The sequence below is a fragment of the Equus caballus genome, chromosome 3 (genome assembly GCF_041296265.1).
Source record: "Equus caballus isolate H_3958 breed thoroughbred chromosome 3, TB-T2T, whole genome shotgun sequence".
In the NCBI taxonomy this organism is placed as follows: domain Eukaryota; kingdom Metazoa; phylum Chordata; class Mammalia; order Perissodactyla; family Equidae; genus Equus; species Equus caballus.
In genome coordinates, this window is record NC_091686.1 from 77,626,179 (window position 1) to 77,643,765 (window position 17,587).

The following is a 17,587-nucleotide window of genomic DNA, read 5'->3' on the forward strand; positions in this document are numbered from 1 at the left end:
AACAGAATAAATGTCCATCATAATATACTTATGGGCTATTGGTATTTCTCTGTGCGCTATTTCCAAACATTGCCCTAAATTATTAGGATTTCCTTTGTGTACTTGTTTCTTTTTGTTTTTTAAATAAGATGTTAAGATTATAAACTACTTGTCATATTTCTTAATCATAAAATTTCTTCCCAGTTTTTCATGTACATTTCGTTAGATTTTTTGTGTGTGTGTAGAAATTTTTCTAAGGGATGTAAATTATCCATCTTTTGTTATTTCTTTCATTTGCTTTGTGCTTTTAAAAGTCATCCCTGAAACACAATCAAAAAACTGTTTGTTTATTCTGATCTTGTTCATTGTTTTTTTTTCTCATTTTGATTTATTTTTGAATAAGAATCTCGTGGTCCTTCCTGTAACATACAAAGGAAAAGTACATTGGCATGCTGAAAGAGTGCTTCAAATCTTTCTGAAATTTGACCTCCCTGGTTTTCTCTAACAGTTTGAAAATGCAGAAAACTGCATAAACTGTTCATATCCTTTAATAAAAATTTAAAGAATTCTGTCATACTCTAGAAACCCAAGAACTGTGCTTCTCCCACTTTGTTTGCAAAGACTGGCCGTCTATAGAGTTTTGCAACCACAGATATTTCCAATTCCCATCATATCAGGGGATGAATTCCTGATGACTGTGTAGTGTTGTTGTGGTCATGTTTGATATGATTTGACAGTGTAAGGTCATTCCTCAGAAGGGAGAGAAATAATCCATTGGATAAAGATTTTCTCTCATCTCCCAGTTATGAAAGCTTTTACTCTGCCTTTTTCTTGTTTGAATTTACTCATAATTTAGCACCTTACAACAGTCTAGAATCACACCAGGAAACAACCCTGAAAATAGTTGAAGACGAGCAGAGTAGGAAAATTTTGCCTCATTATCTCTAACAAGCCCAAAGCCCCTGATACCTCTGAAATAGCAGAAGAAAACTGTCAAGAGCTGCTCAGTTAACAGACTCCCAGGGGCTTCACCAAAATGCCTTAGTCTCCTAAATAACTAGACTTTCTGATTAATTTCTGGCCATATGTTTCCTATCTTTTTATTGATTTGTGGGGCCTGTGAGAATGAGAACCATCTAATTCTATGGGAGGGTTGCAGGAACAAATCCAATACAATGATTTAACAATAATGATATAATAAAAAAGTGTATATGTGTCACCAAGCCTGATTGAAGGGCCAAATTAGTGAATACACTATGGACTCTAGCTCGTCACTAACTTCAATGCAAAAATGAAGTGTCTCCTTTGAAAAACTGAAAGGACCCTAAAGTCTGACAGTTAACCTGAGAACCAACAAAGAATCTATACATGAGACGCATCAGGAACTCCTCTCTTTCTCTCACATCACGTCATCATCCACATTCAAAGAAGTATCAAATACTGCGGGATTTACCTCCGAAATAGTTCTTGAGCTTTTCCACTTTATCACAATTGCCTTTTTAAGATGAAACCACCATCATGTCTCAACTGTGTTACTCTAATAAGCTCCACGCTGCCCCACCCAGTGCATCTCCAATCTTGCCTTTTGCCCTTTTTCCATTACACTATGCATGAAAGAATGATCTGCCTAAATCTCAGTCTTCAAATAGCACTCCACTTCAGGGGCTTCTCTTTGTTCTTTATATAAAATCTGAATTTCTTAAAATGACGCTCAGGGTTCTCAGGATCTGGCTGACCTCTCCAGCCTTCTCTCTTCCCATTCTTCTTTTGCACCCAATGCTTCAGCCATTCCCAAATTCACTCAGAATTTTACACATGCCATACTCTCGTTTATTCTCCAAGTCTTTGCTTTAGGCTTTTCTTTCTTCTTTGAAAACCGTATTCTCCTTGCAGTCATCAGTCCTACCCTCTCTGGAACTTCATTAGTCTGAGGAGAGTTGATCCTTCAAGTCTCACCCTACAGAATATTTACTTCAAGACCCCTCCTCAGACCCTCCAAATCAGGGTTGGTTGCCTCTCCTATGTGCTTCCGTAGTACCCTGAGTAACATATTCGTTAGCATACCATCATGGATTATAATTACCAATTTTGTTTTTTTATTTCTCATACTTAATTCTAAACTTCTTGGGCAGAGACTGTGGTTTTCATGTTCATCAACATAAGCCTGATGTATAGCAGATTTTTAATCATTATTCACATCCTGGCTCAACAGAGAACTCACCCTGTGTTTGGCAAAAGAAAAGCTTTCATCTTGAATATCTGCTGTCAATGAGACTGCTGATAGTATCCTCTGATTCAGCGTAGGGAAATCTGCTTAACTGCCTTGTGAGAGAAGACTATAAGAGGCCTATGAATATCAATTAATAAAGGAGAATACAATATTAACGTTGGTAAAAAAAAAAAAGAAAAAAGAAAAAGTAGAAACCTAAGGGAGGAGAAGGGATCAAAAATGGGGTCTAATCATCAGAGTGATGAAGAGAGAGACGAGTTGGGCATCTCACCCATGATCGAGGATCTTGGTGAGAGGAACAAACCCGGTTGTTAGGGACAGAGCTAGGATGCATCAGCAGCAGTGCAGTAATGTCAATGATACAGGAAAACACAAAGGCGGACATCTTTGCAGACCAAGGGATCAAGATTGAAAATCAGGAAGGAGGTAGAAGAGAAGAAGATTTAAAAGTGCCATGGAGGGGCCAGCCCTGCGGCTGAGTGGTTAAGTTCGCGCACTCTGCTTGGGTGGCCCAGGGTTTCACCAGTTCGGATCCTGGGTGCAGACATGGCACCGCTTGTCAGGCCATGTTGAGGCAGCATCCCACATGCCACAACTAGAAGGACCCACAACTAAAAATATACAACTATGTACCGAGAGGCTTTGGGGAGAAAAAAGGAAAAATTTTAAAAATCTGTAAAAAAAAAAAAAAAGGTGCCATGGAATGCAGAGGTTTCTTCTTAGCATCATGTGAAGGAAAGGAAGAGATCTGAAGTGTGCTTGGAATTCCAGTGATTCCACTAGGTAAAACTCAGAGACAAAGATGATTTTTACCTTTATTGCTCTTGCTCTTGTCATCTATATTATTTGAATAACCTATCACACAATGGTGTGAATCTGAGGCAAACAAGTGATATCTATGTGCATAACTAAAAATTGAGTGTATTTCACAATAATAGAACTGCCAGCATTTATTAAGCACTTACTTAGAGCCAGGCAAGGTGTAAAGTACTTCGTATGCATCATCCCGCTTGTGGTAGGCTGAATAAAAGCTCCTAAATTTATCTACATCCTAATCCCCAAACCTGTAAATATTTCCTTATCTAGTAAAAGGGACTTTGAAGATGTGATTAAATTATCTTAAAATGTGAAGATGATCCTGGATGATCTGTGTGGGTCCTAAATATAATCACAAGGAACACAGTGGCCACTAGAAGTTGCAAAAAGCAGGAAAATAGATTCTTCCCTCAGAACCTCCAGGAGAAAACAGCCCTGCTGACTCTCGAATTTAACCTAGTGAGATTAACTTAGGACTTCTGAGTCTAGAACTGTAAGAGAAGAAATTTGTGTTGTTTTATGCCACTAAGTTTGTGGGAATTTGTTACAGCAGCAACAGGAAACTAATACATCACTTATTTCTCACAATCACTCAATGTACAAACAGCTGTTGGAGGCACAGGAAAGTCAAATAAGCTGACAAAGCAGGATCCAGTTCAGACAGTCAGATCCCAAATCCCTTGTCCTTAATGACTACACTGTGTTCCATGGCAGGAGAACTGACTGAGTGCACATCTATGGTTGATCCACCCACAGGTGGGTTTTTGATTAACCAATGAAACAAGAATTCAAAAATGGAAATGTACATTTTGGGAAACTTTGTTTGGAAATGGTTTCAGCTGTTTTTAAGCTTCAGCTTCCTGATTGTTTTCCATAATGAAATACTCCTTCTATTGTATTAAAGATTTTGAAAAACTGTCATAAGACATGTTATAATCACATATAACATAAGAATGTTATAATCACATTATTATATTCACATAAATAATATACTCAGTTGTAATTGATACATGATTCTGTTACATGGGGCAAAGGTATAAAAAAATCAGAATGTGCATAGTTGAGTATTACAACTTGAACTTAGAAGTTAGCAGACATGAATTTCAGCCACAGATTTGCTCCTTAGTGTATAACTTTGAACAAGCAATTTAACCTCTCTTGATCCCTTATCTATAAAATGTGGAGTTTGACCTCTCAACCACCTTCCTTGTCTAAGATTATAGGAGTCTGTGATTCAATTTGCTCCTCAAGCTCGTTGGTGACACTGGATTTTTCCATATAAAAAGTTGTATTTTGCCCTGTCTTGAACATGCTGCTCAAAGTTTGATTCTAAACAGAAATCCAGCCCTTCAGCCTATTAACAACTGCTTTGGCCTGTTGGGAAGTCTGACTTAGCAGCAGCCTGAGGCAGTTTTAGTGGCATTACGCACAGACCCAAAATTTGGTGGAGATAGTGGGGGAGCATTTATTGAGCACTTAGTATTTATCAAGTGCTTTTGTATATTATTTCTTTAATCTTTATGATAACCCTTCAAAATACATATATCCTCCCAATTCAATATATGAAGAATTTGTCAGAAACACTAAATAATTCAACAAAGATTTTTAAGTAAATGAGTGGCAAAATGCCCTGATCCCAAATCCTTGACTTTTCCATAATTCCTTACTATACTATATAAAAGTAATAATAGTTTCTACAACCCAAGTGTCCTTCTACAGATGAATGGATAAAGAAGATGTGGTATATGTGTGTGTGTGTGTGTGTGTGTATATATATACATATATATATAATGGAATACTACTCAGCCATAAAAAAGACAAAATCATCCCATTTGTAAGAATATGGATAGAACTTGAGGCTATGATGTGAAGCAAAATAAGCCAGACAGAGAAAGACAAATACAAAGACAAATGAGTGTGATTTCACTCATATGTGGAAGATAGCAAACACATGGATAAAGAGAACAGCTTAGTGGTTACCAGAGGGGAAGGGGTAGGGGGTGGGCAAAAGGAATAAAGGGGCACATATGTAGGGTGATGGATAAAAATCAGACTACTGGGGTTGAGCACAATGAAGTGTATTCAGAAATTGATAAATAATAATGTACACCAAAAATTACACAATGTTATAAATCATTATGATCTCAATAAAATTACTTTAAAAAAAGTAATAATAGCTTCTATATGTTGAGAACAGTAGAAGATTTTATTTTTGGAAGACAGTCACACAATATATGTACCCCATCCCACATGTACTTACAACGTAACTGAAAATCTTCCAATCTTCCCATCAAGAAGCAGGGTTCCATTGTGTCTCGGCAGGGCTTGTAGCTGCTTTAACCAACATAGTATGGCAGAACGATTTTATATGACTTCCAAGGCTAGGTTCCAGAATGGATGCAGCTTGTACTTGGCACTCGGGCAGGACACCCATCCTTGCGACCCAGCCACCATGTTGTGAGGAAGCCTAAACTAGTCCTTTCATGGAAAGGCCCATGTGAAGAGGTATGAGGCCCTCAGGTGACAGCTAGCAGTAACTCTACACGTAAGAGGTGATGATTTTGTTAGATAATTCCAGCCTCCATCTTCAAGTCTTCCAGCTGAGGCCAAGGGCATTGCAGAACAGATACAAATCATTCCCACTGTGCTCTGTCTGAATTCTGGACCCACAGAACCTATGAACAAGCTTATTTTACACCATTAAGTTTTGGGGTAATTTGTTAGGAAGCCCTAGTAACTGGACTAAGTATATACATGTACACAGTGTATTAAAAAATTTTCCATTTTACAGAAGTGAAAACAGGCTCAAAGAGATTATAAGGTTCATCCTGAGCCACATAGTTAGCATAGAAAGGTATTGAGACTAAAACTCAGGCTCTCTTTATTTCCAAAACCTGTGCCCATTCACTATATTATATTATCTCCCAAAAGAATCTCAGTTGGGAAGTTGTTGAACTTTGTGCATATTCACCAGTCTATATAATAAACCACACTTTAATATGACACTAAAGTTATGATATTTGATAAGTCCAAGGCTATTCTGTGTATGTAATCTAGTATATCAAAAAACAAACGAAAGCAAATAACGTGCTTTTAGGAGACCACGTTATTTCTAGGTCATTTATATCTTGTACCTGTTTTATCAGTTTCATTGACTTTAGGGTGTTTTGTTTTGTCATGTTACATTTATCTTGAGGGGTTTGGTTTTCACAAGAAATGCATCCATTAATCCATTAATGTAGCAATGCAATAACATTATATTTGACTACTTCGAAATTGACTTCAAATAAGCCGTTGGAGGCAGATGTGGTGGGTTACCTATCTAAAAACCATTCTATCTTTATCCTTCTTCTTAGAAATCTGATTTCGTTTGATATTTACCACCCACTCCCCTTCTGGGGATAGACTGCTTTTAAAAGGAAGTAAATGAGTTTTGCTAATCTAAAGGTTTTTGTCTTTCAGGAAAAAAATCTTAAAAGAAATTATATGACAATTGGGAGGAAGAACCTCTCTAGTAATGTTTTAAAGTAAAAGTTAAAATTCACTGTATGCATAAAATATACATCCTGTAATTTATTGCATCTTAACCTCAATCATTATTACGAAAAAAAGTTCTTAATCTTTTGTTTTTTATTGCTTAAGACTTGTTATCATTTGTCTTGCATTTTAAGAGTAGTTTATTATAAACAGCTCTTCCTTTTAAAAATGAAGTCATTAAAACACTAGGTCAACCCAAAAAGAATACTTTTTTCTGATTATTTCTGTTAAATGTTCCCCATAATATGTCTTTTGCATTTCCTCTCTAAGGCCAGACAATTTTTCAATTTTTTTAACCCTCTATGAAAATAGGTCAATAATTTCACTGTGAGATTAAATGTTGACCTTCCTTTCTTTAAACGGGAAAAAGGTAAGTGCTGCTATATAGACTCGCTAAATCTTTGCTATGCCCTCTCAACTATATACAAGGGTTTTTTTAGAGAAGATTATTATTCTTAGAGTAAAACAAGTATTTTAATTGGTGCAACAGATATTTGAGACTAGCTTTAAGATGTTGTGCCTTTTAGTAGTAATTTAATAAATTCAAGTGCCAGCTAACTTCCTGAGAAATTTTTGTCACTAATAGAATCTGGCTCACAATGAATGAAATGGCAAGCGTTTTTAAACCAAACATATGTTTCTAATAACACTCTGGTGTATGCAGTCAGTGTTTTCAATGTAGATGAGGTACTCTGGTGACATCATCCTTTAAATTCTCTTTAGGTAAACCAGATGCTTGAATGTGTATGTAGTAAGAAATGCTGTTAAACTGTCCAGAGAGAATAGTTTAATCATCTTTAAGAATATCACTAATACCCAACATGTGTATTTTTAAATGGATATTTATGTTGAAAAAACTCACTTCCCAAAATCTCTTTCAGACAATTCTCAATTAAACTAAGTGGTAAAAATTACAGGATTTTTAAAAACCAAACAAAAAATAATCTTGAAAACTACAAATAAGATATAAGATTTCTATATACTAGCTTATGATTTTGTGACCATACCACAAAATCAGTGGCATTAAAATTTTTACCAATAACTAGCTATAATTTATTTTTTCTGTCTAAAAAAAAAAAGAAAAAAGACTGCTAATGAAGTTTGTAGGTCAAACAAACAAATAGGAAAGGAGAAAGCAGGGGGAAAAATAGTAAAGGAAAAGCAGAATTCACGCTTCTTTGCCCACTCATGAAACCTTAGAGCCTAGAGATTTGACAAGTAAACCTTGTCTCTGGTGGCTTTCTTATGCATTCCATGTACATGGTGTCATGGGAACAGATAGGCTTCTTATGATGATGTAATGGGTTTAATTGAGGTTAGAGTTGAAGGAATCAAAATAAATTGAATTGATCCAATGAAGAAGAAAAGTAAAAATAAATTCTAAATTTGATACTTGAGATTTTTATCGATGCAATTGCATTGTAATTAATGGTTTGCCTTGGATTTTACCCAATGAGCTTCCTTCCACCCTGAAACTATTGCAATATTACAAAGAAAGTTGAGCAGAAGAAAGTACATGAAATTAGAAGAGGTTTAGTAAAGAAAGTGCATCCTTTAACTGTCAATGGTAAGAGGAAATGAATGGCATTTGAATTACACATTCAAAGTTACAATAAGTTTGAATTCATAGTTCCAAAGACTGGGCTACATTTTACTTTTCTGAGGATGTCATAAATCCCTACTTAATCTTACATACATGTAAAATGATAATTAAAACATTTCAGGTGAACAATCCATCGTTAGATTTTGAAAACTACCCAGAATGTTGGAATGTGATTAATTTACTACTGCTTAGGATGTCTTCAATTCCATAGTAATATTAAAAATTTTGTGGCATCTCACTGCGTTACCTTGAGGGAAAAAAATGATAGAGTGAAGCTTGAATTATCTTGTTCATTGAAGGAGGAATGATTTTCCTGACAATGATGCTGGAAGAAAGAACTGAGCATAAGTCTCTTGGCAACTTCTGTGTTTTTATTTTGTCTTCAGGAGGCAAGGATTCTGGTCTGTTTGCTGTCTCATTGGTAAGAGTCTGGTGAAGAGGTCTGGTCTGCTCATTCTGGGACTGTGCTGTTCTCCCATTAATGGGGTCAGTTAGTCTAACACAGAGATGGATTATTAACAAGCCAATTTAGCCTTACATCTAAATTCACCTTTTCCAATTAGTCATGAGAGACATAAATGTGACATTTTGCTCTTTGTCTGACCTCTAAGTCTCTCTCTCACTTGGCTCCAAACTTGAGAAAAGAAAAACCCTTGAGAAGAAAATAAAAAATTCAATGTGTTTTTATGTGAGATACATTCTACCTGAATTTTTCATCTTATGAAATCTGTGAGAAATCAGAAACAAAATACTGAATCAGAATAATATTCCACCTAACCCCATGTCATACGGAGGTATTAAAGGATATTTGCAAAGTTCTTTGAAATCTATTTGTATGAAATCAAGGATTGCTTTTTGGATCACTGGAATGCATTAATTTACACAAAACTTCTAACCTGGAGGTTCTGACCTCTAAAATGACGTATGAATTATCTGTGGGAAATCTAATATTGAATTAGGAAATCAGGAAGCTAGAATCCTATTTATGGAATGAAGCTCTGCAAAAATATTTATAAACATCATCAAACAACGTCTTCCAAGTTGACTTTTCTCTGCTTACCTGTTTCTGACATAGGATATATACAATGGTGTACGATTACATGAAGTCAACCTAAACAAGGGATCAAGTGGAAAACTCCAAATGGAGGTTATAACCAGATACAGGCAACACATATGATTTTTAAGTTCCCATTCAAGAAGGAGACCTAATGGCAATAAATATCTAACCCAAATCAGGCACACTTGGCTCGGTAAAATCAGGCTGACCAAAGAAGAAAGTTTCTTTTTCCCAGTGGTTAGATAGACTCAAACTGTTTCCAAAAATAACATGGAAAACTTGCTGTCATGAACCAAATGAAATTAAGTAAAAGTGCTCATATAATAAGATTAATAATAATAATAACTAATCCTTACTGATGCTAACTCTGTGCCAGGATACACACATTTTCTCTTTTAATCCTCACAACTCTATAAAGGAATTGTAATTATTATTTCCACCTTACAGATGGAGGACTGGGGCATAGGAAGTTGATGTAAGACGTATGCCACTGTGAATAAATTGAATCTAAATTCAAATCCAAGTCAGTTCAACTCCATATCCTAACCTCAAGTTAAAATATATACTACAGTGATAGAAACAAAACAAAAACAAGCTAAAAACAGTTGTATTTGTAAAAGTTCAACTGTGGTAGACCACAATCGGAACATGACCAAATATAAACCATAAAATTGATGTAAATTATTCAGGAAAGTTTCTGGCATGTAATAATCATAAATAACACTTAGCTAATAATGTTTTACTCCTAAGATATACTTACATAAAAATTAAAGTACATGATACCTAAGAGCTGAGGTTGCCATGATCCTAAACGTCTTCATTAAGGTTAGTGGGATCACTTGTTTCTATCTGAGTTATCCAATCAGCTATTATTTTTTTGGTAATTAATATAAATATATCGTACTAGTAAAATTTAGAAATATTTGAAATATATTGTCAATTGATATATTATTCTATCCTTGATATATAAAATTGGAACTATTGACTCAAATTATTGTGATCTGAACCATAAATTGTTTGATTTTTCCATTAATGGGAATGAATTTGTGGTGATCTATAAACTCACTCTCAAGATTCTTTATATTATATTATATTAATTATAAGTTGTATACATAACAGTTGATATAGATTCTGCCACGATGCAAAGGGTTAACTCGGGAAGCTAAAGGGTTGTGTCTGGTTAGGAGTAAAATGTATCTTGAAATAAAATCAATTGTCATGCACCTGGTCCTGACATCTTAACAGACTAGAACCACGCTTTTAATTTTTAATGTGCATACAAATCAGCTGAGGGTCTTGCCAAATGCAAATCCTGATTCATAAGGGATAAAGTTGCCTGAGATTCTAAATTTCCAACAAGCTCCCTGGTAATATCAGTGTTGTTGTTCCATTGGCTGCACTTTGAATGCAAGGAATTAGAGAATGCAGCCTCCGGCCATATATGAGAGACACTAAATTGTCTTCCAGCATCTCTTTTCTGGGACTATTCCTTTCCTTTTCCATCAACACTGGTACAACGACGGCCATTATGATCATACTTGACCATCATTCACACCCTAGGGGTGAGGCCTGAACTCAACCAATCAATTCCTTCCCAAATATTGGGAACTGAGACCCAGAGTCAATTTATTTTTTCTCAATTACTTCATGACTTTGCATAAATCCCAAAGCAGGTGTTGTTGGTTATTTTTACCTAGGGGATGGGGAAAGAGAAAAACTCTTCTGCAATGAAGGAGAAAAAGCATGATATACAGAGAGAAATGGTCATGAGAGGCACCAAGAGAGTAACATAATGGATTCTTTAGTGTGTTCTCATTCTAATTCTATTCCCGAGGCCCAGGTATATTGCTGCCCTAATAAATTACCTTTTTGCTCAAGCTGAGTGTGTTTCTGTTTCATACGACGTAAGTAGTGCTAACTTTATACTCTAAAGTGTAATGTACTTTATCTCTATACATCTAAAAGCACAAGAGCCTGGGAATCATAATCACAGCATCATTTATGTGAAGCACTAGGAATCTGTGCTAAGCAAGCACAAGCATGTATATAATAATATATATTACACAATGCACATTATTTTAATGAATTTTTGCATCAAATATATTATTTCAGTACATCTGTTACTTTAGAATTTGGTTCTAAATAGATAAAGATAGTAATCATTAAACTTACAGATGTTCAATGATAGAAGAATCTATTAAGTGACATATAAAACTGAATATTATATTTCCATAAGCTAAGCAAACTGCCTTTTAAAAATGTATGCATTTCTCCTTTCAGAAGCTCAGTAATTAATTACTATAATGAAAAGTCTTACATTAAATCCATATGCTGATTGCTAGCAAAAGCACCAGAATGGCATTTTCCTTTAGATAAAGGTATTTTAAATTACTCTAGTGCTTACATTGTTAGTCACAGTATCTATTCATATTTAATTGCTTGAAAGTTTAGCTTGATTAAGCAAAATGTTTACAAACAAGCAATGCCATAAAAACATCTCCAGTTTTTGGTCTCTGGCCAAATCAACTTTCTGTAAACATTCAATGATGAATTCGATAACTGAGTAGCTAATAAACACCACCTTAAATCTTAAATTGAATCCACACATTTGTAGCAATCACATCATTTCCGTAACACAGGTGTTATAAAACTATGACAGAAACTAGAATCTGAAGGAAATATCAGACTTCCTATTCCTTAAGTATTTAGACTAACTGCCAAGCAAACTCAAATCCTAAATACAAGCAATAACATTGTTTAAATAAATCACCAATATTAAATTCCAGGAGCAAGTAGGTAACATAGAAATGGCTTTGTGAAGTAGTAACTCGGACTGATCCTTAGGTGACTATCTAGCCAAAATTTACATTGTACTGTTAAAAGATGTAAAAACTTGCCATAAGTTTACAATAAAGTTGATGGAGATTGCTAGTACTTCCAGGGATCCAAGGAAGTAAATGAAAATCTTGTCTAGACGAGTAAACCTTCATCCTAGGACTCAAAGAATTTTCATGAGTAATTTTTCAAGATGTAAGCAGCTCTAGGAAAAATAAATAAAAAAATACTCACGGAAATAAGATACTATGTGTAAGAACTAGCAAAAAAAATCAATAGCAGAAATAGACCATAAATTCATCATATATTCATGTTATTAGAATAAAAAGTATTTATACTGGCTAGAATTAAAGAAACAAAACACTAGTTTGAATTCATCTTCAGGGAATTGGAAACACCAAAGGAAAACAAGCAGCTTTGAAAAAGACTTAAAGAGAACTTACAGAAATTAAAAACATGAAAATTAAAAATAGAAATGCAATGAATGATTACAACATCAGATTAGACACAATAGAGGGAGAGAGTTAGTACAATGGAGGATATGTGAGAAGAAATTATACAGAGTGTAGCACAGAGAGGAAAAATGTAGAAACTACAAAAAAGATTAAGAGATGGTGAAAATAACTGAGAAAGTTTAACATAGTTCTATTTAGTAATCCAGATAGAGAGAAAGGAAGTAATTGGTAAAAAAAAAAAAAAAAAAAAAAAAGCACAGCTGAGAATATTCTATAACTAATGTAAGATGTCAAATGATTCAAGAAGTCCCATGTGTCATTTGTAGAATATATTAAAAGAAATCCACACATAGAAACATCTTAATGAAACTCTGGAACATCAAATAAAAAGGTAAAATAGTGAAATGTGATAGCGGGGCTGGCCTGGTGGCATAGTGGTTAAGTTCACATGCTCTGCTTTGGTGGCCTAGGGTTTGCAGGTTCGGATCCCAGGCACATACTTACACACTGCTCATCAAGCCATGCTGTGGAAAGCGTCCCACATATAAAATAGAGAAAGGCTGGCACAGATGTTAGTTCAGCAACAATCTTCCTCAAGCAAAAAGAGGAAGGTTGGCAACAGATGTTAACTTAGGGCCAATCTTCCTCACACAAAAAGAAGTGATAGAGAAAAAGACAGGTTATTTTCAAAAGAATGAAAGATAGACAGTTAACCTTTTAATAATAAAAATGGAATCCAGAAGATAGGAGAGTTCTATCAAATTTTCAAAGAACAGATCATGTCAAATATTGCATACAACAGAAAAGGAGAAAATTCTCCACACTCATGCTACTATTCCTAGATATATCTAATATTAAACCGACAAAAATATATTATAAGAAAGGAAAATTACAGAAACATTTTACTCATTGATATAAATGCAATATCTTAAATAAAATTTTATAAAATTGAATCCAAATGTGTTTTTCAAATAATTTATGTTGGTCAAAACAGTATTGCACTTATATGAGAATAGGTCAATATTTTCAAATTCATAATTTAATTTAACACAACAGATGAAAGCGGAAAAAGTGATAATCTACTTAGGTTAAAAAAAATGTTTAATAAAATCCAGTACCCATCATGATGAACATTATTAGTAAATAAGGAATAGAATAGAATGTCTTTAATCTTATAAAGAGGATAGACCTAAAGTAAATATAATCCTCAAAGAGGAAACATTACAAGAGTTCTCTTTACAATCAGGACGAAGACAAGGATGCACAATACCAGTACTTTTATGCAACATTGTATTAGAAGTCTTAGCAAGTGTAGTAAGACAATGAAAAACAAAGGAGACATAAAGATGTAAAGTAGGAAAGAAATACTAATTTACATAGACAACCAAAATAGTCTACAAATTACTACAAATAATTTAGTGAATTGTTTATGTATAAAATTACTATTTAATTAAATAGTAATACAAAATTCATATCATTTTAATTACCAGTAACAAACAACCTGAAAATACAATTAAACAGATGTCAAAATTTATGTTATTACAGAAGATCAAGAATCTGTAAAAATGTTCAAGACTGCTAAGGGGAAGTTTTTAAAATCTTTATTAAAATATATTAAAAGACATCTCAATATATGATGTGATTTACCATGTCCCTGGCTAGAAAGACTATTTTGAAATTGTTTACCTCCTGATAATGATCATATCCAATAGAATTCCAATGTACCAAGGTTATTCATGAAATATAACATAATTCTAAAATTTTATATGGAAGAGTAAAGGGCCGATAGTAGCTAGAGAACAGGAGCAAAGGAATTGTCCAAGGAGCGATCAGGAATTGTTATAAAGCTACAATAAATAAGACACTGTAAAATGACACATGTTGGTATATGACAAAGGTGACCTTTCAGATCATTTGGGAAAGGAAAGATGTTTGGGGAAAAAATAGCTATTCATATGAAAAAAAAAGATAAAATTGAAGCCACTTCACCCCATATGTAAACATAAAATGCTAAGAAATTAAAGACAAATGTCAAAAATGAAATTTTTAAATGTCTAGTAGAAAAACCTATTTAAAAAGTTTTTAGATTTAGACATATGGAAGTTTCTTAAAAATTAAAAAAAAAGAGTTGACTGTAAATAAGAAGACGTAAATTTAACTATATCACAACTGAGAAGGGTGATTAATCAAAGTCATATTAAAGTAAGTGAAAAATGTTATAAGGTGGGAGAAAATATTTGCAATATACAAACAACAAATATTGAGATGTGATTAAAAAAAAGCTTCCACAAAGCAATATGAAAAACTTTTAAATGATAAAAGAAATGGTCATAGGTTCTGGCCCCGTGGCCGAGTGGTTAAGTTCGAGCGCTCCGCTGCAGGCGGCCCAGTGTTTCGTTGGTTCGAATCCTGGGTGCGGACATGGCACTGCTCATCAAACCACACTGAGGCAGTGTCCCACATGCCACAACTAGAAGGACCCACAACAAAGAATATACAATGATGTACCCGGGGGCTTTGGGGAGAAAAAGGAAAAAAATAAAATCTTAAAAAAAAAAAAAAAGAAATGAAATGGACATAAAGAATATAGAGACTTTTCAAAGAAAAAAAATTCATATGGCCAATAAAAACATTAGCAGTGACCAAGAAAATGAGACCAGAGTGAAATACCGTTTTATACTCACTTAATGACAAAAATTAAAATGAAAGACCATTCAGAGAGAAAGAGATAGACACAAATCCAGAGTTTGTAAGAGGTCAGAGGTTTATTTAACTTGGAGTTCTCTCTCTAAGGAAAAGAAATAAAGAATAACTAATAACAAGTACAATATTTAATATGTATTTGGAATGAGAAATCATAACAAATTACAAGTTTTAAATACCCCAAAATGCCATAAGCCAAAACAAATTTTAAAAAGTTTTTAAAATTTCTTTTTGAATACACCTATATAACAGTATTTCCTTAAATCTTTTGGCCGCATACATTTCTATTGCTCTTCGTATAATAAAAATTTTGGAAATTTTTCAGTACACAGGATAGAAAGATAATTCCAATTTTTTAAACATGATCGAAATTTGTTTTTATTATTGGTGGTGTTTTTAACATTGGTATTGGTAAAAGTTTCAACTTCATGACGTTACTAATAGTATCATGTGGATTTTTTAAAGATTTTTGTCAAAATTAGGAAAACCCCTCTAAGTTTGTTTCATATATGAGCTGTGAGATTTCAGAGTATTTAAAATTTTTTCATGCAGGGAAATATATTAAAGAATTAAATACTCATAAACCAAATTATTGTTGACAGTTTTATTGTATGGCATATTTTATGATATATTCATCCATGTTAGTATTTTGGGTCACATTAGCAGGGAATCTTTATTTTTTTTTTAACATGAGCCATATCATTTGGGATTTAAATGACAAGATGCCTCAAACATACTAAAAAGTGCTCCCAGATGTTGAGATGCATGAGACATGAGACTGAACACAAACACGTACTTATTTGTAGCATGTCACCTACAGCTTTGTACAGCTTTGTACCCTACAAAACACAGGAGGTCTAACAGATTCTATTGTGTAAGATACTTAAGCAAACAAACTAGAGTATTTATAATTGTGCATGTGAATTACTGAGTATACAGACACCTGGCAGGAGAGAGCTTCTGTTTTGACCAAGCATAGAGAAGAAACAAATCCTCTATTTACAATTTTAAACCTCTTGGATTGGAAAAATTTTCCATAGATAACTTCCAGCATTCATACTTTTCCAAACTTATTTCTCCTCCACTTCACCCATCTTTATGGTGCCAGGTACTGTAGGACGAGTTCATATGGCAGTTCAGCCTCAGGGCCGTATGTTCTGTGCCCTGATGCCAAGTGAGTCAGCAGGAAGTGCAGCCGGAGGATTCCTGGAAGGCATTCCTACACCAACATGGCAAACAAGAATTAAATATCTAGGAAAATGACTCTATAAATCACTTAAACATATCCCCATAGACGGAAAGTACTTATCTCCTCAGCTTATCCCCAAAATTCCCATGGCCACTCTATCGCCGTTCATCAGGTGGGGAAGTATGACTGAGGAAAAATCTAATGGAAAAAAAGTAGTAATCTTAATCAATTACTTAATCAATTATAGTCAAGATACCTTATCCTGCAAATTTAACCAAAACATATGGCTGATGAATACATCACTAGGCCCTTTCCAAGGACCTTGCTACTTGTAAGAGAAGCATCCACAATTAGAAAATAGAGAAGTTGAAAGTAAAAGAATCTTTAAAAAGTTATAACCAATCAAATTCTTATCAAAGAAAGCAGGTGTAGCTGTGTAAATAATAGACGAATAGACTTTAAGCCAAAAAATACAGTTAAAGATAGTTATTAAAGATAAAAGGTGCAATTCCCAGGGAGGTATAACCATGAATTTTAATGAATTTTTATATTCAGGTAATAACAAAAGTTTAAAATATAGTAGGAAAAAAATAGACAAATCCACAATGAGGCAAGTAAAATTTTCTTATACCTTCTATTGAGATATAATTCATATAACATAAAATTCACATGTCTAAAGTATACAGGCTAGTGGTTTTTAATGTTCATAAAATTATGCAAACACAAGCACTACCTAATTTCAAAATATTTTTATCATCCCTCCCGCAAAGGAACTCCACACACATTGGCAGTCTCTCCAAATTTTCCCCATCCCCCCAGCCCTTGACAACTATTAATCTACTTCCTCTTTCTATAGATTTACCTATTCTAGACATTTTATTTAAATGAATGATACAATATTCGGTCTTTTGTCACTGGCTTCTTTTATATAGCACAATGTTTTTGACGTTCCTCCATGTTGTAGTATGTACCAGTACTTCATTCCTTTCTATGCTGAACAATATTCCACTATATGAATATACCACATTTTTTCATCCGTTTATCAGTTAATGGACATTTGGTTTCTTTACATTTTTTGAACATTATGAATAACGTTGTTGTGAACATTTGTGTGCACGTTTTGTGTGGACATTTGTCTTCAGTTGTCCTGGGTGTAGACCTCGGAGAAGAATTGCTGCATCAT

At 34.1% G+C, this 17,587-nt stretch overlaps 1 protein-coding gene across 2 annotated transcripts in view; it reads right to left on the minus strand.

Moving 5' to 3' along the window:
• Positions 1-13,207: 13,207 nt before the first annotated feature.
• The window catches only part of ADGRL3 (adhesion G protein-coupled receptor L3), an 801,265-nt gene continuing 796,885 nt past the window's right edge, over positions 13,208-17,587 (minus strand). Inside the window, exon 25 of one of the 2 annotated variants that reach the window (XM_070262457.1) lies at positions 13,208-16,434. In XM_070262457.1, coding sequence (XP_070118558.1) covers positions 16,358-16,434 — 77 coding nt within the window. In that variant the 3' untranslated portion in view covers positions 13,208-16,357. The remainder of the gene's footprint in view (positions 16,435-17,587) is intronic. The other variant, XM_070262459.1, reaches the window with a different exon arrangement.